Raw genomic sequence first — 24,050 nt, 5'->3', positions numbered from 1 at the left:
TGTACATCATGCATAGTTTGGACACTGTATCTTTATTCTCTTACAGAATACCAGAGGTCAAACGGAGGTCACTTGACGCCCAGATGACGACATGCACAGTTCACGTGGTAGCAGATCACCGGTTTTACCACGTCATCGCCGGAAGTGACGCAGTCAGGGCCATAGCGGAAATGGTGCTCCATCTGGAGGAAGCAGACCGGATATTCAGACACACAGACTTCGACGATGACGGAAATGGTTAGCCTCTACCAGGCACCGCGGATCGCTGGCAAAATAGTAGAAATTGGCCGAAATAAAGGGATAGGTTACCAGAAAAGATCCCGAGGGTCGCGAATTGGAGCTTCTATGGCCCGGGATCTTCCCTCTGGTATACTATCACTTTATTTCGGCCAATTTCTACTATTTTTCCAGCGATCCACGGTGACTGGTAGAGGCTAGGAAATGGTAAATTTCAAAGTGTCCGATCAACATGACTTCACTTGTAACTTAACGTTAAGTAGGTATATAAAGCAAAGTAAAGTAACATTAAGTAACGTAACGTAACGTAAAGTATAGTGAAGTAAAGTAATTGAAGTGACGTAATCATCATCATCATCATCAACAGCTCATTGCGATGATGATGATGATGATCATCATCATCAGCTCATTGCGTAGTAATCTAATGTAATGTAAACGTCTCGACATTAGTCTCCTTATAGTATACCACGTTTAAGGGCTTTGGTTTTGCATTTAAAAAAGCCTTTTATTTGTTTCGCACAAAAATGTACAAAATGATACCAAACTACCTCGTACCATGGTGGGTTAGATGTAGCTCCACCTTTGTACGAAGTTAAATGGTCCAAAACCCGGTAGTTTTGATCAAAACCCCTGAAAAACCAGCATGCGATTCTAGCGCGGAAAGTACGTTCAGCACCAAGGAGAGGGCCAGTTTTTCCGAGGTGTAACGCCACCATCGGACTGTAGGTGGCGCTTTTATGACGCCGCGCACCAACATGTAACTCTATAGCTATCACATAACTTTTTTCTCAAGTTGAGTAGAATAGTAATGCATTTACAGAAATTTACAACAAAAGTACAGCGACTTTCGTAAGGCCTTAAACTACATGTAAACATACATGGGTATACATGGGTACACCAAAATTGACCTACGCACAAAACAATGAATGAATTAACTTATACTATTTGTTCTAAAGTCTAAACATTCTTTGATATATTAACCTATTTGTACACAGTAAGGGTATACCTTTCTAGAGTGAAATTGAATTTTTCTATAGTATGACATGTAAGAAATTTTTGCAGGTGACAACGTTGGGTTTTCCATAACCGCAATCTCCCTCTACACCGACGAACAATCTACGGGCTACAATCTCGGCGGGCACTACAGAAAAGCCGACGACTACCTGGGGGATTTTTCTCGCAACAACTTCGAGGACTTCTGCCTCGCCATTGTCTTCACGTACCAGGACTTCTCAGGCGTGCTGGGGCTGGCATGGCTGGGTAGCTCATTGCGAAGAATTCCAGGAGGTACCATGTATTTTCATTAACATACTTAGAGTATACGTTCTTTAGCTTTTAAGCCCAAGAAATTTAGTAATATTGGCTCGGCTTTCTGTACACAAAGTTATACAATAATCTGAAATCTAATATCTATCGAAAATGGAAGTAGTTACACTTGAAACCAAAGTGCCCCCTGAAAATGTCTCTCCAGAACCTCGAAGTACACGCAGAAAAGTACGGTAGCCCAGAAGTGCACAAGGAAAGTACAGTAGCCCAGAAGTGCAGACAGAAAAGTACAGTAGCCCAGAAGTACACACAGAAAAGTACAGTAGCCCAGAAAATGGACGGAGTCCAGAAAAGGAAAGTCACACTCAATAAATAAAATACCCACAGAAAATGTAAGTAGCCCAGAAAATTGAAGTACAAATAGAAAATGGAAGTACACACAGAAAATAGAAGTACCCACACAAAATAAAAGTACCCACAGAAAATTAAGAGAAAAACAAAAAAACAGTGTACCAATGGGCCACCGTACCTACCATCATTATTTTATTTTGCTCCCAAACCAGGAATCTGTCAGAGGAGAGTCCTTGTAGCGTCTGATTGGACAGAGAGAAGCTTCAACACGGCTATGGTGACCTTTGACCGGTTCGGGAGCCAGATGCCCAGAGCAGTGACCATCATCTCAGTGGTGCACGAATTCGGACACGGCTTTGGCAGTCCGGTTAGTGACAAGTCAGATTTACCTACGGTGGCCCGTTGGTACAATGTTTGTATCAATGTATTGTCATGAGTAGTCACATTGGCTATAAATACATGTACGTGTACAGGTGGTCACTTGTACAAGTTTGACTGTACACATCATTGTTTTACACATTTTCTTGCGTTATAAGCCTACCTGGGTTCATAATGACATTTGGGGAGTAAAAGATTGTCATTGCACTGCAAAAAAGTGTGTTTTTTTTTACATTCTTTTTAGGAGCCTCCTAAAAACACAGTAGGCCTGGCGCAACTTTACAATGCGCTGGAGTCACTGGAAACGCAAAATAGCGACGCTAATATGTTGACAGGTATTGGCAATCAACTGACAATTAACTTACAACCTAGATGAGAAATTTTCAATTATTTTCGCTTTAAACCAGTTGTTTGTTTTGAAGCATGACCCGGAGGAGTGCCGGCCGGGCGGAGCGCAGGGGAACTACGTGATGTATCCCTACGCCACGGACGGCAGGCGGCCGAACAACGACGACTTCTCACTGTGTTCCAAACAGAGTATGCGGCCTGTCATGGCAACCAAGGGCGCCAGGTGTTTGGAAGGTCAGTAGACTGAGAGTATACTGGTTTGATCACTAGCAGCCCGATAGGATTGTGGTATACTATAGTAGAGTGTTCAGCTCATGGATCAGACCCAATAGGTCCTGGGTTCGAATCCTGCCCTATGCAATCAATCTTGTGCCTTTCCCAAGTTTCATGGTAATATTGGAAGTTTTGTGGGTGGTTAAGCTGTTGGTTAATGTGTATTTGCAGAATGTCAGAAGTTCAAAAGGTCAGACACAGGAAAATTGGAGGAGCATAAAGGTCTTTGAATCTGGCCATGGGGCCAGGAGTAATTAATTTTCCTAATTTCTTTTCGCACATAGTTCATGATGGCCCCTACTGCGGCAATGGCATTCTGGAGGAGGGGGAAGAGTGTGATTGTGGAACAGCTGCAGAATGTGCTGTTCTAGACACCTGCTGTACTCCCCCTGGAGGTTTTAACCATGACCCACAATGCACCTTTAAGCGCAATGAGGGAAAAGTCTGCAGGTAAATATATCGATTTTTAGTTTAGAATATGTTGTCCTGAAATATACTTTTGAAGGCTGCTATTTGGGGCATTTAGTACATTTGTACATTCATTCATTCATTCATTCATTCATTCATTCATTCATTCATTCATTCATTCATTCATTCATTCATTCATTCATTTATTCATTCACTCATTCATTTTGTTCATATTTAGTGTTAACCCACAGCATGAGCCATCTTGTTTTCAGTTCTGTTTTGATTCAATTAAACTTTTTTGTTCACCTTTCTGCACTTAATAGTATATGCAACTGTGAGAGTCTGAGTTTTTTTTTTACAACGATCTCTGATTGTTTAAACTAGTACAAAGTCTAAAAAAATAAAACTCATAAATGTCAGTACATCCATAGGAGAAACTCTTCTTTTTTCCCTGTAGCCCATTGCTGTTCCCATGCTGTAATGTTGACTGTCACGTTGTACCATCTCACGAGAACCGTACATGTGCAGAGGCAACAGAGTGTAGTGAGCCTGCAGTCTGTACATATCCTTTCCATGGTCTCTTAGATACACATCTTAACAGGCATCCAATGCAGTTTTTAGGGCTTGGAAACCCGATTTTTCAAAGCAAATATTATAGTCATTTATCACACACACACACACACACACAGAGAGAGAGAGAGACACAGAGACAGACAGACAGACAGACAGACAGTCTAAACTTAATAGTGAGTGAAAAAGAAGCACAACATATATTGCCATTGCTAATAATCCTTAACCAGTTTATACTGGAGACAGCCTATTCTGCCCCCCTCCCCACCATCTCCCAAATGGAACCCTGTGTAGTGATGGTTCTAGAGTCTGCCACAACGGGGCGTGTGTGGAGAGTGTGTGTTCTCACCTGGGCATGGACGAGTGCTTCTGTGAGGGAAGTGTCCAGGAGATGTGCTACGTGTGTTGTCAGGTTAGGGAATACTGCCTTGCCAATTTGATACTGTCTTTGCAGCGGCATCAAAAGACCTGATTGAAGATTGCCTTGCTCAAGTAATTGAACTAACATCACTACTGAACTGGTTGACGTGCATACTATGTAAGAGCAATTGAAACTTTGAGTAATGCTGCGTTTGCTTGTGTTGAATAAAAGCATCAGATTAAGGTGAATTTTGTCTGGAATATACCATCACAGATCCATACTAATATTTCAGTTAGAATCAGCGTTTTACCAAAAGAGAGCATTTCAGTACCACAAGGGATCTCTCTATTGTACTGAAACATTGAGCATTATGATGTAACAGCCTTCAGTTTATAATTCTGGACTGCCAGTTTGATTCCGGACTAATTCCCATATCTCAGCAACCTTACATCTAGATGGCTAATATCGTAAACTATAGGTAAAAATGATGTAACAGGTATGTAACAGCCATCGAGGACCCCTTGGGGATTAACCCAATTCTGCAGAATTCTGGGAACTGGAGCCAGAATTACATGTATATGAATCGCAGAAATGCATTAATTCGCAAGGGGTCCTCAATTGCTGCTACATACTTCTTTCATCATTTTACCTATAGTTTACAATATTAGTCCGTCTAGATATAAGGTTGCTCAGATATAGAATTAGTCCAAAATTAAACTGGAGGTCCAGAATTAAACAGGAGGCTGTTAATATGTGTTTTTCTGACAGACTGAAGGCGGACATTGTGTCAGCAGTGTGTTACTGGGCCTGGGAGATCCGTCTGGTACACATCTTGTTAGAGGACCTGGAAGTATTTGTAACGATTATAAAGGTGAGAAAACATGTTAACAAAATTACGAAATACAACCACTTGAAATCTTGATACAATGGCTATCCTTGATCTAAAACATTTTTCTCACAGTTTATTCAATTGCATTTTGCATTGTGCTCTTGAAAGTGTATAGTAAGTACCTATACTGTACATTTTGAAATATTTACAGTGTTTTTTAAGTTGGCAGCTGGTAACTAGTGTTAGGTTACATCATGTTGCAATTTTATAGCAGAAGGGATTTATACTCCTGTTACCATATATGTGGAGGTGTTTGAGTAAGAATTAACAAAGCACACCATATGCGAAGGTAAACTTTATGTATTTGCTTTGCAAATGTTACTTTTCTAGTTACATGTTGTTTTTGCAATTTTTGCATTTGCCTGTGACGGTAACTGTTGATTTTAGGTTACTGTACCCAGGATGGACGCTGTGTGAGGGTTGACACTGACGGTCTACTGAACAGGCTCAACAACATGTTCAACATGGACGGCAGGGGCAGTGTGGGGTGGTGGCTCAGAAACTACTGGTGCGTTTGTTTGTTTGTTTAATGATTTATCAACCTTTCATGCATATAGGGTATAGTTTCTTTAGCCTATGACAAAATTTCATGCAAACTAACACACTTTGTGACCTTGAATTTTGCAATGAGATATTATAAGTGGATAATACTGGAATATCCTGTTTCAACTAGGCACTTCTAACCTTTATGTGTTTAATTATCTAGTGAAGATGGTGGCAATGGGTTCTATGATGGTTGTGATAGTTGTTGAAAACAAATGCCTGAGTTTTTGAACACCTTTCTCTTGGATTTATAAACTCTGCAAAAAAACATGCATGAAGCCATGAGCTTTTCTTGTTATTTCCTGTGCAGTTATGAAATTGTTATTAGATAATAATTGCTAATGTGTATTTGTGACATTTCACAGGTACTATGGCGTCCTGGTCATTGCTGGGTTTGCTCTACTAGTAGGAGTCTTGCGAGCAGCACTCAAGTAAGTTTCTTGTGAATTTCAGATTCTTGAATATTGATAAGAATTAAACCAAGAGGGTGGATATCCCGCATATCTATCAAAGCTGCCAAGAAAGAAAGACTGTTAAATATAGCACATGTCATATGATGTTTTTATCGTCCTCTACATGAATGTCTTTGATTTAGTTGATAAAATCTGCACTATCCACTTGGCTTGAGTAACTGTTTTCGGGTGTACCTTATTACTTCGATGGCACTGAACTGGGTACCACAAGGAAAAAGAAGGAGGGGGGGACAACAAATGACTTGGGAAAAACCGTTACGAGAGACTTAGAAGAGATGGGTATGACTTGGGAGGGAGCCCGAAGGACAGCACAGGACAGAAGACAGTGGAGAGCGGTGGAGGCCCGCATCGATAGATGACTACAGCGGCGAAGATGATGATGATGATGATGATTACTTTGATGTCTAACCTTAACCAACATATTTATTGTATGTTCCCTGTATCAGGAGGCGTATTGCTGACACAGTTCGAGTCCAACAGGCCGGCAGGTTACAGGCGCTGACTCTGGAGGCTCACAAACAGCTGCAGCTGTTGGACGAGAAACTGCGAGAGTTGGAGGCAGATGGTGATGATTACATCACTAATGGAGAGACATTGAACCTTCCAGCAGATCTATGTGAGTATGGAGGGTTACTAAGGACTGTACGTGTTCGCCTTGCATTTGGTAGGTCGTGGGTTCGATCCCCGGCCGAGTCATACCAAATACTTTAAAATGGCACATACTGTTTCCTCTGCTCAGCACTCATCATTTGAGAATTCAAAGTGTATGGGAGTTTAAAACACACCACTACCAGCGGACTAGCCCTATGCTGTATGCATATACATAGTGATTACACAACTGTGTGGCCGAAGGGCTATGAAATGGAGATGGGCGTGGCCATATGTGACCATGCTAATGGTTGCGAGAGGTTGAAAATTCCTGTCACCAATTGCAATGTGTTGGTAAAAAAAATACTGCATAGTGCAACCGTGAAAACAGAGTCTATGGTGTACACTGTACATTAATTATCAGATGAGCATTTTAACAATGTGAAATCTTATACATTTTGCCCAAATTGCATAGAAAACAGAGAAGACTTTGTTTTATTTTAGTTTGATTTCCTATTACAGCTGATGAAGTCAACCGACTGAGTGCTCTTTTCCCTACCACCAAGCGCTCGTTGCTTCTGGAGAGTATTATGGGTTGTGATGACGAGGAAACCGTCATACGTAATCTCCTCGCTCTGGGACATCCAATGAGAAGGCTGACAGCTGTGACATCATAAATAGCAATCTCCGACAAATGGACTGTTAGCATGCTTTGCTGATACAATTCATCTGACCATCAAAAATTTGACCTTGAAAATGTACTGGGCTTCTTTGTTTAACTTTAATGGTGTACTGTAACATTGCTACTTGGATCCATGGCTACTAGAGGCATTTTTGTGACCCTATAATGCAATTTACTATGCAATTATTAACACTTCAGTAGACTAGCTGAAAAAATGTATTATTCAAACTTGCTGATGCTAGAAAAATGTATGCAATCGACAGCTGCACAATATATACTTCTCACTAATGAAGGTTAGACATACAGCTAGAACATTACATAAATAAAACCACAAATAAATAAATGAAAAATTCTCTGAAGACTCTGACTTTTCAAATACATATCTGCTATCTTTCATCCCTAACTGAGAATGTTTTATTTTGTTTTTTATGGTTTTATTTTGGTTCAGTGTAACCTGAGTAATTGATTGCGGACAATTGTGACCTTGAAGTTTCACCTTTCTTTTATTCACCATTCTTTGTTACAAACAGCAAAGTTACATACTTGTTGTTTACCCTTACCATTCTTGTACCATTTAGGCCTGACCATCATGTATAGAAAATAATGCCAGATGTTGTTGTGCAGTATGTTATTAACCTTCTGCTTTGAATAATTTCATAACATTTTTTCCATGATGGTCCACTTTCTAACAAAGTCATACAATCTCCAATAGCTCACACCATTCAAGCTTCCTGAAACTTTTTTTTCAACACACAGCTTCAAGACAAGTAACTTTTTGTTGCCTTTCTCCCACACTACATTTGGTGTCTAAGTGTCGAATGAAGCAAGATATAGCTCTGCTAAATGTGCCATCATGTGTGTAGTTAAATGTAAACTTTTCCTTAACAGAAAGATCGCCTACTTTTCACATCAACTGCTTAAAGTAATGAATGTTCTCAAACAAACCCATGTTGGTCTGCATGCTTTTAGAGTAGCATCTTTCAGAGATGAATGTAAAGTTTCAATTTTATGTAAATGCTAAACTTTTTTACAACAGAAAAAAAACTTACCTTTCCCATCAACTCAGTACCTTCCTGCTGATCTCAAACTATTCATAAAGGATTATAATGGATTCATGGCAAGATACTAATGTTCAACAGAAACATTTAGATATTCATTGGACAATCGTGTAATATAATTCGAGTATCTTGTGACTGAAAATACATGTAATTCGAGCATCTTGTGACCAAAATACATGTGATTTGAATATCACATCGACCACAAATGTATTTTGGATGTAATGTATTTTATGGTTGGTTAAATGCATTGGATGGTTGACTTGGTAAATTGGCAAATCAAAGACTCAGATCTTGATCACGATTTTGTGGTACCAGCTGCAGGAACCACAGTAATCATGGTTCCAGTATGTTAATGTAAGTTGACCTCTACAAGCATATCTCTCTATTGACTCAGAGATAATTGTGAGCTTCACTACGGATAAACACTAATCAGCTAAGGGCACTTTAAACTTGATGTGTTACACCAAAGGGCGGTTATACCGGCCATACAGTTACAGATACTTGCTGATACTTTACCAGATACAATCACGAATTGACATCCAGTTATTCATGACTACATTTTTCCTAACATCAACAACTTTGACATGAGAAAAGGCCAGCTTTCCTCACTTTTACGCAAACACGTCAAAACCATGTAACCATCACAGCATTTAGGTATTGCAGAGCTTGAAATACCTTGACCTGCATACATGTTTTATGCATTGTTATTGTCTGAGAGGTAAAATTGGAGCTGCACAGGTATTTAATCTGATGTCTACCTGTGCCTCGCTTGCACCTGAAGCAACATATAGTACAGAAAATGAAAAATCCACATACATCGTATATTATGTATACCATACATGTAGATGTATGTAGATTTTTATTTTCTGTTACTACTTACCATGAGTATTAAAGAAATAATGTCAATGGTTTTTGAACAGATGTTAGTATGGTCTAGCCTTTACCAGGCTTCAGGAGGCGGCTGGAAAGAGCTAAGAAATTGAGGCAAAATAGAGAGATAACATGCCAGGGGAGTTGGGCTGCTAGAACTCTGTGCAAACTCTGTAGGCTAAGAGGCTCAGTATGTTCCATGGATACTTCCTAAATTCTGAGAGATGCAGAAAAAATATGTCTGGTTCATGTAATTTTCAATGTTACCTGTACTGATGCAGAAAGGGTATTTCGAGCCCCGGAGGGAGAAACTGACAGCTCGTTGGCAAATAATGTACTGCGTCTTTGCGAAACCCTGTTTTTTCACGGTTTTCGTTAGTTGTTTGGTCACCGTTGTCTTGGAATTTTGCCTGTTGCAGGCTACATCTTTTTCAACATAACATTCGGAAACTACAGACGGGATGTTAACCTTATATACCCAAATACGACCTTACACGAGACGTTCTGCCGAATTGCTATGCACACATTGTACATTACAGGTTTCACGCAGGTGCAGTACATTCTGCCGACGTGCTGTGCATGAAACTCCCTCTTAGACCACAGCAAGTAATTTTTATGGATGACATCAGCTCGCAAATTTTCGGCTAATTTCGGAAGAAAAGAAGAAAATTTGTTGGCCTTTAGCAGTGGTTAACATGCTGAAGATGGGCAAAGATGTTTTAACGTTAACAAGGTTTATTATGTCAAAAATTTAAACTGTAGGAATCTTGCGTCGATGCAGGTTAGACATCCAGGTAATAAGATACGCCAAAAAGCAGTTACTCAAGCAACTGGATATATGATTTTGGAAAATCATATCCAATTGCTTGAGTAACTACCTTTTGGTGTAGGAATCTTGTTTTGTTTTGCTTTTTTGCCCGCCTTGTATTGTTTTACCACTATCGCATTAGATTTGCAGTCTGTGGAGGATGTCATCCATAAAATTTACTTGCAGTGGGCTTAGTTGTTCAGCAGGGATTGTATCATTGCGATTTCCTCCGGCCCCATGGGAGGCGGAGGGTAGGGGTCGGGCTCACCCTTGGCGCGGCACGTCTTCTGCTCCAGGTACGGCAGGGTGGTGATGTCCCCACAGGCCGTCGGTATCCTCTTGCGGAAGCCTCCGCAGGCCTTGGACAGAGTCTGTGTAATACAAGGAAGATGGATGCCCTTGAGTGTGCATCACGATCGTATGTGTGTGTATCTGTGTGGGCATGTGCACTCTGTTAGTGTGTGACAATGATGTATATTACGGTTGTGTGTGTGAGAGTGTGTGTGTCTGTGACAGAGAGAGCATGTGTTTGTGTGTGTGTGTGTGTATTTTAGTGTACATGTGCACTGTGTGTGTGTTTGTGTGCGTGTGTGTGTGAGTGTGTGAGTGTGTGTGTGTGTGTGCGTGTGTGTGTGTGTGTGTGTGTGTGTGTATCTGTGTCCGTGTGTGTGTGTGTGTGTGTGTGTGTGTGTGTGTGTGTGTGTGCATGCATGCGCGCGCGCGCGTGTGTGTGTGCATGGAATTGTGTACACTCACCGGTGTGCTCGGGAACAGCATGCTGAAGCGCGGGACAGACCTGGGCCTGGTCAGGGGCCTTCCGTTAGGGCCGACGCTCTCACCTCCGACCACCTTCAGGTCAGGGTTGGCGAAGGTGAGGTCAGCCCGAGCCGAGGTGCAGCACTGGTCCTCCTCTCCGGGCTTACAGGTTCCGACCAGGGCACAAGGCGGCAGGGTCTGACCTGAAAAAGCACAAATTTGATTGTTTTTTTTTATTTGATTCATTGAGATTGTAACAATACAATACACGTGGAAAAAAAGCAGCTGTTGCTGGTGTTGTGTCCCACACATAGAACAAATACAGGACAGACAATACTCATTTTCGCTTGAGTTAAGTGAGGAAAGTCGTGTAAAGTGCCTTTCCCAAGGGCACAAGATCGGTGGTATGTCAGGACTCAAACCCGGGACCTATTGGTTCCGAGTCGAGCACTCTGCCTTTATGCCACACGACCCCACACATATAATTGCATAAGATTCACTGATAAAAAAAGGAAACTGGTATAGAATTCAATGCTGAAAGAAATGGCATTATCACATATACATCTTTAGAGGCTCACGGCCACAACACCAGACCTAGAGTGCTACCATCATCTTTCGAAATGGAAGGATGCCTACCTTTAGAGGTTCTAGGGGCAATGTGAGTGCTTCAAACCTTACAATCCGGTCTGACAAAGCTTGTACTTACATGTACAAAACTGGTGTGTTGTGCCTAAAGGCGGTTTACTGGTTATGCAAAACAAACCAAAGTAACCTAGTACGTACCTTTGGTGAAGGTGGCAAACGTCAGGTCAGACAGCACAGGCACGATTTTCTCGCCCTCAAACTTCACCCGCACTTTCTCATACCTGACTTCGGTATGTCCAGTCTGAAATATGCCAAACAGAGAGAACTATCAGTACAACAATTTTTCTGGTGTCGTGTGGCGTAACTGCAGGGTGCTCGACTCAGAACCAAGACGTCCCAGGTTCGAGTCCTGATATGCCACCGATATTGTGTGTGTGTGTGTGTGTGTGTGTGTGTCTGTATGTATGTGTGTCTGTATGTGTGTGTGTGTGTGTGTGTTTGTGTGTGTGTGTTCGTGTTTGCGTATGTGTGTGTGTGTTTTTGTGTGTGTGTGTGTTTGTGTGTGCTTTATTCAATAGTCTCCATACGTTATGTATACCATTGTACAATTGTTGTGCAGTAAAAGTTCTTCTGCATCGTGTAACCAGACCCTTACCGAAGGGTGGAAGGCCTTCAGGGTCCTGTACGGGTAATGGAGCTCCATGTACTCGGCGGGGTAGTTCTTGGACATGTCGTGGCAGTAGACCTCGATGGACACGTTGCAGTTCCGGAACGGGAAGATACCCTTCAGTCCGTCGTCCCTGTCAGGGATGTCATTGCAGGAAGTAGGCAGTCCTGTCAAAGCACAGTGGTGAATAGATGAATAACTAGAAATGTACCATTTGAAAAGCCTTTACCAGGCTTTGGGAGGTGGCTGGAAAGAGTAGAAATCGACCAAATAAGAGAGATAGCATGCCAAGGGAGTTAGTCTGCTGGGAGAGAACAGTTTGCCGCTCCCAAAGCCTGTGCGTAGTAGCAGTCTGGAGCGGCAAACTGTTCTCTCCCAGCAGACCAACTCCCCTGGCATGCTATCTCTCTTATTTGGGCGATTTAAACTCTTTCCAGCCACCTCCCAAAGCCTGGTAGAGGCTAACATTAAAAGCAAATTCATAATGTTTACCTTCGCATATGACCTGTTCTGTTAATTTTTAGTCAAACACATTCATATACATGGTGACAGGAGTCTAAATTCCTCCTGCTATAACATTGCAACATTATGTAACCCAACACCAGTTACCATGGTGATAGGCGTCTTGTTCAGGTCATTGACCTTATTTGTTCGGAGAAGAAGAAGAAACAGAGCAAAACAATATGTTTTACCCCAGTCAACCAACCAACCAACCAACCAACCAACCAACCAACCATCAAACCAACCAATCAATCAACCATCCAAACGGGACCAACCTACCAACCAGCCAGCCAGAAAACCGACGATTGCTGGTAAACATTATCTATCATATCTATCGCTAGGGTGATGATAACTATAAGGGACCAAGTACCTTTGGCACGCAGTGGTTCCAGAGTGGGAGGCTTGACCTCCTCAGGGTCTGGTCCCATGAACCAACCATGGGAAGGCAGGAAGTCGTCATCGTCGGGAGTTGGCGTCACATCCGGTTTGGTTTCCAGGTCAGGGTCAGTGGCCTTCTTCTTGTCAGCGTCCATGTCAGGAGAGATCGGTGGGCTGGAAAGAGAGAAAACGTTTTAAAACACTCCTAAGTATTAAGCACATCGGCGTAGGATACTGCACCTGGCTTTGTGCATGGCTTTCAAATAGAAGGGGTAAAAGGCATCTGTCCTTGGTGCTGAAATACACCAAAGCTAACAAGAGCTGTTGCTAACCTTGACTTTTCACGTTGTTTTGTACATTTCGGGTCAAAATACAGTCACAAACTTGCCCTATGTGTCAGACACCGTTATTCTCATATAACATTGAGACTTTTCAGCCATAGCATAAAACTGTATGGCTGATAATCAATTAGGATTTTACAATGGTCAATCACACTGACTAAAGGAGTTCACGCTAAAACAGCAATGGGGTACAATTGGACACAGAGATAATGTAAAAGGTGATCAACTATAAAACTATATATGGACTGAAGTATAATATCATGAAACAAGTTTTAAAACAAAAAAAAATTGTACTTACCCAAATTTCTGAATGTACAACTCCAGTCTTTGTCAATGAATGAGCAATCCACCTCTTTTTTGACAAAGACTTGACTTGTACAGCCGAAAATTTGGGTGAGTCCAATTTCTTGTGATGGAGATTGCAGTTAAAACTTGTTTCAAAACGACTACTACAAACACAGATGGACTTCCAAAGTATGACTATGATATTCTTAAAACGAGTTACCTTGGATGATCCGTGGGGTTGCCGTGCTCGTGTTCGTGGTCGTGTTCGTGCGCATGCTCGTGTCCATGGTTACCAGCTGCCTTCTGGCGCAGGTGGAGGAGGGAGGTCAGGCTGAAGCTCATCTTCCGGGCCAGCTGGTCCAGGTGGTTCTGTAGGAGCAGATTTTTGTTTGTTTGTTTGTTTGTTTCGCATAACCTGTAAATCGCCTTTTATGCATAACACAACAGTTTTGTACTTGTAAGTACAAGCTGCGTAAGACCTGACTGTAAGGTTACTATACTAAGCTGTAAGACCGGAATGTAAGGTTTCTCGCACCAAGAAGGTCCCTTACGTACACGTTTCGATGAGTGCGGTGGGTTCTTTAACCGGCCAGCTGGCCCAGGTGGTTCTACATGGTAAGAGTTAAAGTTAAAGAAAGATTTATATTCTGGATAAAAAATCCATATATATATATATATATATATATATATATATATATATATATATATATATATATATATATATATATATATATATATATATATATATATATATATATATATATATATAGTCCATGTGTATCCAGAACCATGACTGAGGCAAATCTACGTTCTTCGACTGAGGCAAATCACGGAGACTAATCAGAACCGCACCTGATCAATCCTAACCCTAACACATTCAGGAGAGAGAGAGGGAGAGAGAGAGACAAAGATAGAGGGGGGAGAGACAGAGAGAGGGAGAGAGAGGGAGAGAGACAGAAGGAGAGACAGAGAGACACAGAGAGAGAGGCAGAGAGACACAGTGAGAGAGACACACAGAGAGAGAAACGGAGAAACAGAGAGGCATGGTTAACGTTGTGGATACGATATTTGGTAAATATAAGCATGTTTAGCGTACCTGAGTTTTCAGCAGATTGACGTCAGCGTTGTTCTGTTTGGTTTGCTTGGCGATGACCAGAGTAGCGCAGGCCATGCCGAGCAGGGCCAGGATCCCGGCGGCCAGGGAGATCTTCCCCACCCGGCGGAGCAGCCGAGCCGACCCGCGACGCCCGTACTCCCGGTCCGTTATCCCTGCAGACATAGGGAAACTTTGTCATGTGTGGGGTCGTGTGGCGTACGTAGCGGCAGAGTGCTCGACTCGGAACCAAGAGTTAGGGTTAGGGCTAGGGTTGGGGTTGGGGTTGGGGTTGGGGTTGGGGTTGGGGTTGGGGCTGGGGTCAGGGTTAGGGTTAGAGTTAGGGTTAGGGTTAGAGTTAGGGTTAGGGTTAGGGTAAGGGTAAGGGTAAGGGTAAGGGTAAGGGTTAGGGCTAGGGCTAGGGCTAGGGTTGGGGTTAGGGTAAGGGTTAGGGTTAGGGTTAGGGTAAGGGTAAGGGTAAGGGTAAGGGTTAGGGCTAGGGCTAGGGCTAGGGTTAGGGTTAGGGTTGGGGTTAGGGTTAGGGTTAGGGTTAGAGTTAGGGTTAGGATTAGGATTAGGATTAGGGTTAGGGTTGGGCTAGGGTTAGGGTTAGGGTTAGGGTTGGGGTTAAGGAGGATTTGATGTTTTAGCCTCCTGTGCAAGCTCTGGGCATGGAGCGGGTGGGAATTTTTATAAAGCGTTGTGAAGAGTTTTAAAGGCGTTCTTATAATAGCCGTCCATCATACAACCAACAACCAGCCACGGGCGGAATGGAACCTTCTCTCGCGGTTGGTTGTAGGATGGCCGGCTATTAAAAGAACGCTTCAAAACGCTGTATCAAAATTCCCACCCGTCCCGGAGCCTGCACAGGAGGCTATTGATGTTTATTGTACCGTAGGATGAGATGTAGGTCCTGTTGGAAGTCGAGTCGCCGTCGCCATCGCTGGTGGCGCTCACGGTGGCGTTAACCGGGATGGACAGGGTCACGCCATGGTCTGAAAACACAAACGTATCTGTTAAAAAAGTTTTGAAAGTTAAAGTCATTCCCTCACAACGTGGTGTATAGGGCGGCGCCCATCTCCGGTTCAGTAGTCCTTGGGCCACACAGTTGTGCAATCACTACAGCAGGGGTCTAGTCCACTGGTAGTGGTGTGTGTTTAACTCCCATATTCTTTCCCAAATATTGAATGCTATCTGTTTCAAGCAAATAATTCTACCAACAAGCAATAGACATCTTCCCTCCATGAACGAGGTTGGTGTTGTTAGGGTTCTTTTTTATGTTATCGCGTTATATGTGTTCATTGTTAAAACATGACAGCTGGGTTTAAATTTAGTTGGACGTTATATGGCCATGAATAATGAGGGAGTTGCTTTGTGTTGGTACAATTTTAATTTTTATCATGTAAGTACCAAGCCAGATAAACTTTCAAGCGAGTTTTACAGTGGCCTCCTGTCGGCTTCACAGACTACCAGAAGTGACATGCAGACTATCACCATGAATAGTGGTATTTCCTAATAGCCTGAGAGATTTGTTTTCCTGGTGGTAGGAGTGCAAGGAGTCAAGTTACGAATGCACAACACCCAAGCTCCCTGTCTAAACCTAACCCCACAGGTCTCAAGTCCTTATCTATGGCAGCAAATAATCAATAAGAAATGCACAGCATACCTTGCAGAATAAGCTACACTACATATCTACAACCACCAACTATTATGGACACTAAAACACAGAAACTAAAAAAATACCACGAACCAAAGATAATCATAATCAATCCTGCAGAGGTGAGGTCATTGACCTCTCAATCACAACACAAACAAACCACCCCATTAGCAAGGCCAGTAGGTCAATGACCCAAAAACCAGACCAAAGAAATATATACTAGTAGCCTGTCAAACAGGAGGTAAAAATAGATACACTGCCATGTACCAACTGGGGTAAACACAGACCACACTACTATAAAATAGGGGTGATAATGTAGAAATCCTTTTAAATTAAGCAATACAAATATACGACAACCTGCTAATGCACTCTAAAACACAAAGAGACTCAACAACTACCCACATACCAAAAATTATACCAAACCATCCACCAGATTTTCCAAACATTCAACACAAAAAGACCAACGTTAAACATATTGTAAATATCAAACGCAAACAGCTAGGTAGCCCAAATTTAAACCACTAAACCATGGTAATAACAACTACATGCTACCTTAATATCGCACAAACAGTCCATAACGCGCAAACAACAGAATAAAAAAATTAAACTGCAGTACCAAGGTCAATCACCAGGGGCTCAAAGTCAACCTACACAATCTCCAAGGCCCCATCCATCAATCTGCCAAATATCGTACAGTTCCTTCTCACCGATCTTCAGATATCAGACCAAACATGAAACGGAGTAAAAACAATACCCCCATTTTCATGGAGGGTAATTAAGACCAATGACCTAGAAAAAGCGGATGTCGCCATGGTGGCTATATGCGCTAGTTCTGTAGTAAACATATGTGTTTGCTTTGCAAAAGCTACATTTTTAGTGTTTCTTATTAAACCAAATATCTTACCAGCAACAGGAGGCGGAGTATCTTCAGTATTGCCGCCTGGGTAGTATGTCTCAGGATAGCTGTTGTCATATCCTAAACAAAATACAATACGAAAATATAAGACACATGATATTTATGACATTAACATAATATTTACCAAATTAATTGTGCGAAGAAGCATCTTGTAAAATGGTAATGATATACGAGTGATGATTTGGTATACATACGTATCATTGTTCTGCAAGTTGTAAATGAAATATTACTTTTCATGTGTCAAATTGATTCTATATGAATGTGTGGGTGCGTGTGTGGGTAGATGGGGGAGGAGTGAGGGGGTGGGGTGGGTGTGTATGTAGGTGGAGTGGGGATGTTTTCCAAAACATGTAATATGTCTGCGTTTAATTTTCATACGCCCAAGGAAACACTGGACAAAACAGCATTGTTATATGTTCATTAACAAAAATTAGAAACACAATTGCCAATGTGGTTGATGACTAAAAAACCCAACTAGCTGAAACCAATTTATTTCATTGAAATAAACAATTTTGGTGTGTTTTTTCATCCTCCCGCCTCCCAGATTTTAGAAATGTTTTGCAACAATTACTTCAACTGGAACCTTTGAGGCTGTGATGAGAAATTTTTGCTCCCAGTAAAAATGCCGCCGCGTGGGAACAGGCAAATTGAATTAGTCTGAGTTGCCCTGCTACCACGCAGTTTGACTAACATTTAACATTTTCTGTTCCTATAGCCCGGTATCCAGTCTTGCGTGGTTGGGGGTGTTGGGGGGTGTTCAGGCAGGTTGTGCCTTCGGGGGCTCTAATATCTTCCCCCGCCCAGTACAACAGGCCGTCCCGGTAGGAGTGTTATAGGCTAATAAGAGACAGTATATGCTTGGGGATTTGGTTTCCCCCCAACACGTGGAGGGCTAATCAATCTGTCGTGAAATACACACCGGGAAACCTATGTGAGGCAGGCGGGAAAGAGCTCCTGCGGCCCCGACCACGATCAGACTGGATACCAGGCTACTGTCCCTAGGCCTTTTACGATTCTATATAGTATCAATAAACATAAAGTACTTCTAGCAATTTTATAATTTTTTGCCCCTTTTTGCTCTTTTATTTTCCGTTCTCCTACTTTTTTGTTTCAATTATGGTGTTGAGTAGAGCTGTGTACCGGTACGCAGTACCGATACTGTACCGGAAAAATTGATTAGGTACAGGTCCAAAATACCTAATCCCTCACTGTACCTAAACAATTTCACACCAATTTTATGCCTATTTGTGACCTCAAATGTTTAAATAGCTGGTTAACAATGGGTGCCTGTGTAAGGACAGTGTGTTCATGAAAACAAAAACATCTTAGTTTTGCCTATATTTTATCTGAGCATTCGCCATAAACAAAGAATAAACCTTAACTATCAAGTTTATTTATGTTTTTTTGTTATTGAAGGAGTTCAAAAGAGCATATAAATTAGTCGAATTGTTCAGGTACAGGTTCAGGTCCGGACCTGTACCTAAACCTGTGTACCTGTACCTGTACCTGTACCTAAAATTTGTTTAGGTACACAGCTCTAGTGTTGAGTCTTCGGGAAAGTCTCATTTTATTGATTGACCTAAAAAAACGCTTTTTAGCGGTTAAACCATCAACCTTTTTTTCAGAGAAAAATTGACTTTTCAAAAAAAAAAAAAAACAGCACTTATTAGCGGTTTAACCACCAAACAAACGTTACCTCACGGATTGATATATCTGTTAACTGGGATTCTACCAAGCCTCCCAGCGCTTTCTTGTTGTTATCCTCGCTATCAAAATTGCATTATGTAACATTTTACCGCCAAATTGATATACTTTATTTTACTTTTATATGCTTGTCATTTACTTTTACTTCACAGCATACATATTAGGTATTATATCATATTTCTGACATTAATGGTTAGTGCTAAAACAGTTCGCACGAGTTGCACTCATTTGGCGAAACCACCACAAAATTTAGTACCAAAATGTAAACAAACATGGCCGACAATCTAAGCATTTAAACACTATTTTAAAGCTTATAATATATATCGTAATATGGTGACTTGCTTAAAATTATACGTTTTTTGCTGACTTTAATAACGAAAATTACAAATTCGTACCTGGGGGTGGAGTATTGGGCGTGTCCTTCTTGTAGCTGGCTTGTTTCCAGTCTCCCATGGTGCAGTTCGCACCGTCGTATTCTGCGTCGAATGTGCCGCTATCTTCAGTTTGTTGGGACTGCAGGACCCAGACAAATTAGGACTGTTAGATACTAGTAACGGCCATGTAAAGTGAAACAACGTTTTGTTACAGAAAATACATACATACTGTGGTGTCGTGTGGCGTAGCGGCAGCGTGCTATACTCAGAACCAGGAGGTCCCGGGTTCGAGTCCTGGCATGCCACCGATCTTGTGCCCTTGGGAAAGGCACTTTACACGATTTTCCTTTCAAGTGAAAATGAGTATTGTCTTGTCCTGTATTTGTTCTCTGTTGGTGGAGGCATTAAGTAAGTTGATATAACTTGAGTGTGCTGTCACCATGTCTAGTCATGAAATGTAGGAATTTAAAAAAAACACATACATGACGTAGTCTTGTAATAGATGAAAACTGAAAATAAACAAAGGTATAATCTTCCTACTTTGTTTTCAGTTATATACATTTGTAAATAAATTTGTTACTGAATTAAAAATACTGAATTGTTTCGGATTGTTTTTTGAAAATTGTATTTCGACGGTCACTAAGTTTAAAATTTTGTCAACTTCTGACTTCAAATTGATTCTATTTAATCGCATAAACAGTCTAATAAATCAAATCAAATCAAATCAAACCCTTACTTCTACTACTACCACTTAGGAATCAAAACTTGGACCACCAGCATTGAAATAATCCCCTTGGCCCCTGTTGTAGCCATTTTTAACGTGCTTTATCCAGAACCATGCCTAGGCGAAACACAGGCTCTAGATAGTCCACGCGTATCCAGAACCGTGGTGGGGCAAATCTATACGTTTTTGGATACGAGGAGACTATCCAGAACTATTCCAGGTCCTTACTCTAAGCAATGTTACTTGGTGCATCTGGCGTCATAAAAACTAGCTTAAGTACACTGTGAAGCAAGTAACAGTGCACTGTGAACCATGTTTAGTGCACTATGCAACAAGTAATATAACATCTAGCGTCAGTGCAGAGCAAACCAATCAGACTTGCCCTCATTAAGATGACAGACGGTCATCGAAACGTCGGCTCGTAAAAAATAAATGGTTGTGATCAAAGAACTTTGCTAATAATAGCCTCCATAGCATGCCAAAACCTGGGGGTTTGGGGGGTCTTTATGGTCCTTTATGGTACTGAAACATCTTAGAGACTTGGCAAGAGACAAACGCAGATTGATTGATTGAACTGTACAGAGACATACACAGATTTGGTCTGTCAATTGTAGTTTGCTAATTGTAATCTGCTAATTTACAGCCAAGAGCAGTTAATTATTATTATTATTATTATGGTCCTTAAGAGCTTTTATGTGCTATTTTCTGATTGCATATAGACAACATAGCCGGCCTGGTTGAATTACCCCCGTTTTTTTTAACTGGGCTAATCAGAAAACAGCCGAAGACCACCGAACCTCCAGTTCTATAAGCCTGCTACGGAGGCTAGCTATTCAGTTACTACCACGAACAGTTGAGAAAAAAGAAAAACTCACGTCCGTCTCGTCCACGGAGTAAGTCGAGTTTCGAAAAAGGGCAAATAACTGAGAAAACATCAATATACCGACAACAGAACAATACATATAAAAAAGCAAATTTGAAATGATTAGCAGTGCCCATTTGAGCTGACTTCTACATATTATTAAGCCAAAAAAGCAGTTACTCAAGCATCTGGATATGATTTTGGATCCAGTTGCTTGAGTAACTGTTTTTTGACAGATCTTATTACCTGGATGTTTAACCTTCACCGACGTTTCTATAGAGTCGTACGCATCACTAAAACGACACTTTGTACAAAAACCTGACTCAAAAACTACTACAAACAGTCGAAAAAACTCACGTCCGTCTCGTCCACGGAGTAAGTCGAGTTCCGCGGCGTGTCGTAGATCGCCTGAAACGCGGTGCCGTCTTGATCCGTCATCCGGCTGTAGCTGGTCTGACGGGCGGTACGTGAGGAACAGAACACAGCGCCGCACGTACTACTGGCGAGACGTCCGCTCATCACTATTCATACGTTCAACACGTTACACAACAACAACACACTCAGGTAGGTGTAGGTGGGCCCTAGCCTGGGTGCCAGACCCACAGTAGCCTCTACCAGGCACAGCGGATGGCTAGAAATTGGCCGAAATAAAGGGATAGTATCAGAAGATCCCGGGCCATAGAGATCCGTGGGTCGCAAATTGGATCTTCTATGGCCCGGGATCTTCTCTGGCATACTATTTTTCCAGCGATCCGCTATGCCTGTTAGAGGCTAGACCCACAGCACACTAGGCGCACAGTTATCCTGTGTGCAGGGGTCTGGCTGGTATTTCCTAAATGCCTCTCGACCAGAGGGAGGAAAAGCTATGATTGATGGCCACTCACATCACAAGTAGTCTGTTAGAAGTAGCATATCATAGGCGGAATACAGCTCAACAGTTAATCACTAACCAGCCATTTTCCACAATGTATTTAGAGTTCATTTTCCAAAAATAAAGGAAGAGCTTACTTTAAAAGTTGAGATAGTGTACAACTAGTTTTCCTGTTTGTTGAGGTAACAGTCCTCTAACCCACCATGACAACATCTACCTTATCTAAAGTTTCAAGTAATTTCATCTGCTGGTGGCCACTGTTCAGAAGATTCAAAGATACAGCTGGGAGTTTTTAACCAATCACGACAGAGGTGTAAAATTGCTTCCTGCTGCTCCAGTGGTGGGGCATTACGTTCAAATACTGAGGGTTGGACTGACAAGTCTATCTCATCCAGACCTCTGCACACTGGATAACTTGGGCCTGGTGTGCTGTGGGTCTGGCACCCAGGCTAGGTAAGCCTACGTGTGAGCCATTTCCCTCTAAGTATGAACATTCATGATTCTGGGAAACGCCGTCACGTATACATCATAACACAGGTATACAATACTAGTATATAGCTGTCGTATACGACTATCATTTTTGTACGCAGTAGCTATGTATGAGGTATACGATATATACTATATACCATCGTACGACAGGAATACGATATATAACTGTTGTACAACTGTTGTACGAACTATCATACAAAAATCTAGCACAGCTGCTTCATCACACTTCATTGATGAAAATTATTCATAATTTTGTAGTCATCCTCATTGAGATATCATTATTGATATAGGCATCACGGCACAGTAATCTGTTTTTTTATACATAACAAATGCAGATAGACTTTTAAAACCCACTTCAAAAGTCTACTACGAATTAACATCACAATAAATGATACATTATCTCTGATCATGGAATCAAAAGAAAGCCAAATTTTCCTAAATACTGAATGATCTTCTTGTAAAAAAAGGAAAATACAGGATAAAATTTCTCGTATTCCTTAACAGCCACGAATACAAAAAAATCACATTCAAACAAAAATCAATCTCAGTACGTTCGTTACCAGGAAAAACAGTTCTTGTTTCCAATAACAAAGGTTAGCAACACCATATAAGGTTTGGCATGCAACAACTTTTTAAAAAGAGGTCAATGACGTCAGTGTTTCCATGGTTACCTAATAAGAGAAGAAGGAAAAAAAGTAAAGAAAGCTTACCTGGGATTCAGCCGGGAAAATTAGTCTGGTGCACACCTGTGACGTCATACGTTACCATGGTAACGGGTTTCTTGTACTGGTTACGCGAAACGTTTGCGGCTGTGGACAAATGTCTTTTTCCAAGAAATCGGCAATAATGTAGGGTCGTGTGGCAGAGTGCTCGACTCGAAACCAAGAGGTCCCGGGTTCGAGTCCTGACATGCCACCGATTTTGTGCCCCTGGGAAAGGCACTTTACACGACTTTCCCCACGTAACTGAGGTGAAAATGAGTATTGTATTTTCCCCTATGTTAGTGGCGGCATTGATATAAGTTGAAAAAACTTGAGTGTGCCGTCACCACGTTTTGTGATTGGAATATAAAAAAAAACGGCAATAACTGGAATGTTGGGGAAAGTTGTGTTAAGTGTCTTTTCAAGGGCACTTTACGGGCACAACGTCGGGGTATGTAGGTGGAATCGAATCCAGGACCCATGGGTGTTCGGCCCTACCATTACGCCACACAACACAACAGTTTTAAATACGCATTATATATAGGCTAGGAGTTGGTGATGTTACAATAGCTTTTAGATGAAGAATCGTAACGTTTTCTTTTAAGTTCTAGCTGCTGACAGTTTTTTTTTTCTTTTGCAGATATTGATTTTTATCATCGTAACGTTTGCGCATAGTTAAAAGATGCAAACATAAAGAAAGAGAAAAACGGGGCAGCTAAAAAGTTTTATCCTAACATCTGTTGGGAGATTTTAGGCACCTTATGGGCTCTATTCAGGGTTGTAGGGATTTGGCGAGGAAGTAACCAAATCCCGTTGGTAGTAAAGACTTTGCGAAAATAGGATAAGCATCTCTAGGTATGTGGGAAGGTTTTAATATGGCTAGTTATGTTTACCGAAGGAAAACATATTGTTTTTGCTCAGTTTCTTCTTCTTCTTCTCCAAACAGTGACCTCTGACCTGGCCAATGACCTGACGTCTCTCACCATGGTAAAAGGTGTTGGGTTACATAATGTTGCAATTTTATAGGAGGGATTTATACTCCT

At 41.6% G+C, this 24,050-nt stretch overlaps 2 protein-coding genes across 2 annotated transcripts; one reads left to right on the top strand and one right to left on the bottom strand.

The window, feature by feature from the left end:
• Positions 1 to 66: 66 nt before the first annotated feature.
• Positions 67 to 7,362, top strand: LOC109468471 (disintegrin and metalloproteinase domain-containing protein 10-like). The gene is made up of 12 exons (XM_019766715.1): positions 67 to 237; positions 1,300 to 1,524; positions 2,067 to 2,221; positions 2,655 to 2,814; positions 3,138 to 3,303; positions 3,719 to 3,804; positions 4,062 to 4,243; positions 4,961 to 5,063; positions 5,469 to 5,589; positions 5,990 to 6,055; positions 6,544 to 6,713; positions 7,208 to 7,362. Exons 1-12 carry the CDS (start codon positions 84 to 86, stop codon positions 7,360 to 7,362), a joined length of 1,743 nt encoding a protein of 580 aa, XP_019622274.1. The 5' UTR covers positions 67 to 83.
• A 2,932-nt stretch (positions 7,363 to 10,294) lies between these two features.
• On the bottom strand, positions 10,295 to 21,405 carry LOC109468470. Its single transcript, XM_019766714.1, has 11 exons — positions 21,304 to 21,405; positions 19,382 to 19,499; positions 17,271 to 17,342; positions 15,603 to 15,704; positions 14,713 to 14,885; positions 13,837 to 13,985; positions 12,983 to 13,164; positions 12,100 to 12,278; positions 11,643 to 11,745; positions 10,860 to 11,062; positions 10,295 to 10,474 (listed from the first exon to the last, which is right to left on the bottom strand). The coding sequence occupies exons 1-11, from the start codon at positions 21,382 to 21,384 to the stop codon at positions 10,295 to 10,297; spliced, it is 1,542 nt and encodes a 513-aa protein (XP_019622273.1). The 5' UTR covers positions 21,385 to 21,405.
• Between the last annotated feature and the right edge of the window lie 2,645 nt (positions 21,406 to 24,050).

This window comes from Branchiostoma belcheri, unplaced genomic scaffold (assembly GCF_001625305.1).
Source record: "Branchiostoma belcheri isolate BF01 breed outbred unplaced genomic scaffold, Haploidv18h27 scaffold2, whole genome shotgun sequence".
Classification (NCBI taxonomy): Eukaryota; Metazoa; Chordata; class Leptocardii; order Amphioxiformes; family Branchiostomatidae; genus Branchiostoma; species Branchiostoma belcheri.
This window is presented reverse-complemented; position numbering and strand designations above follow the sequence as displayed.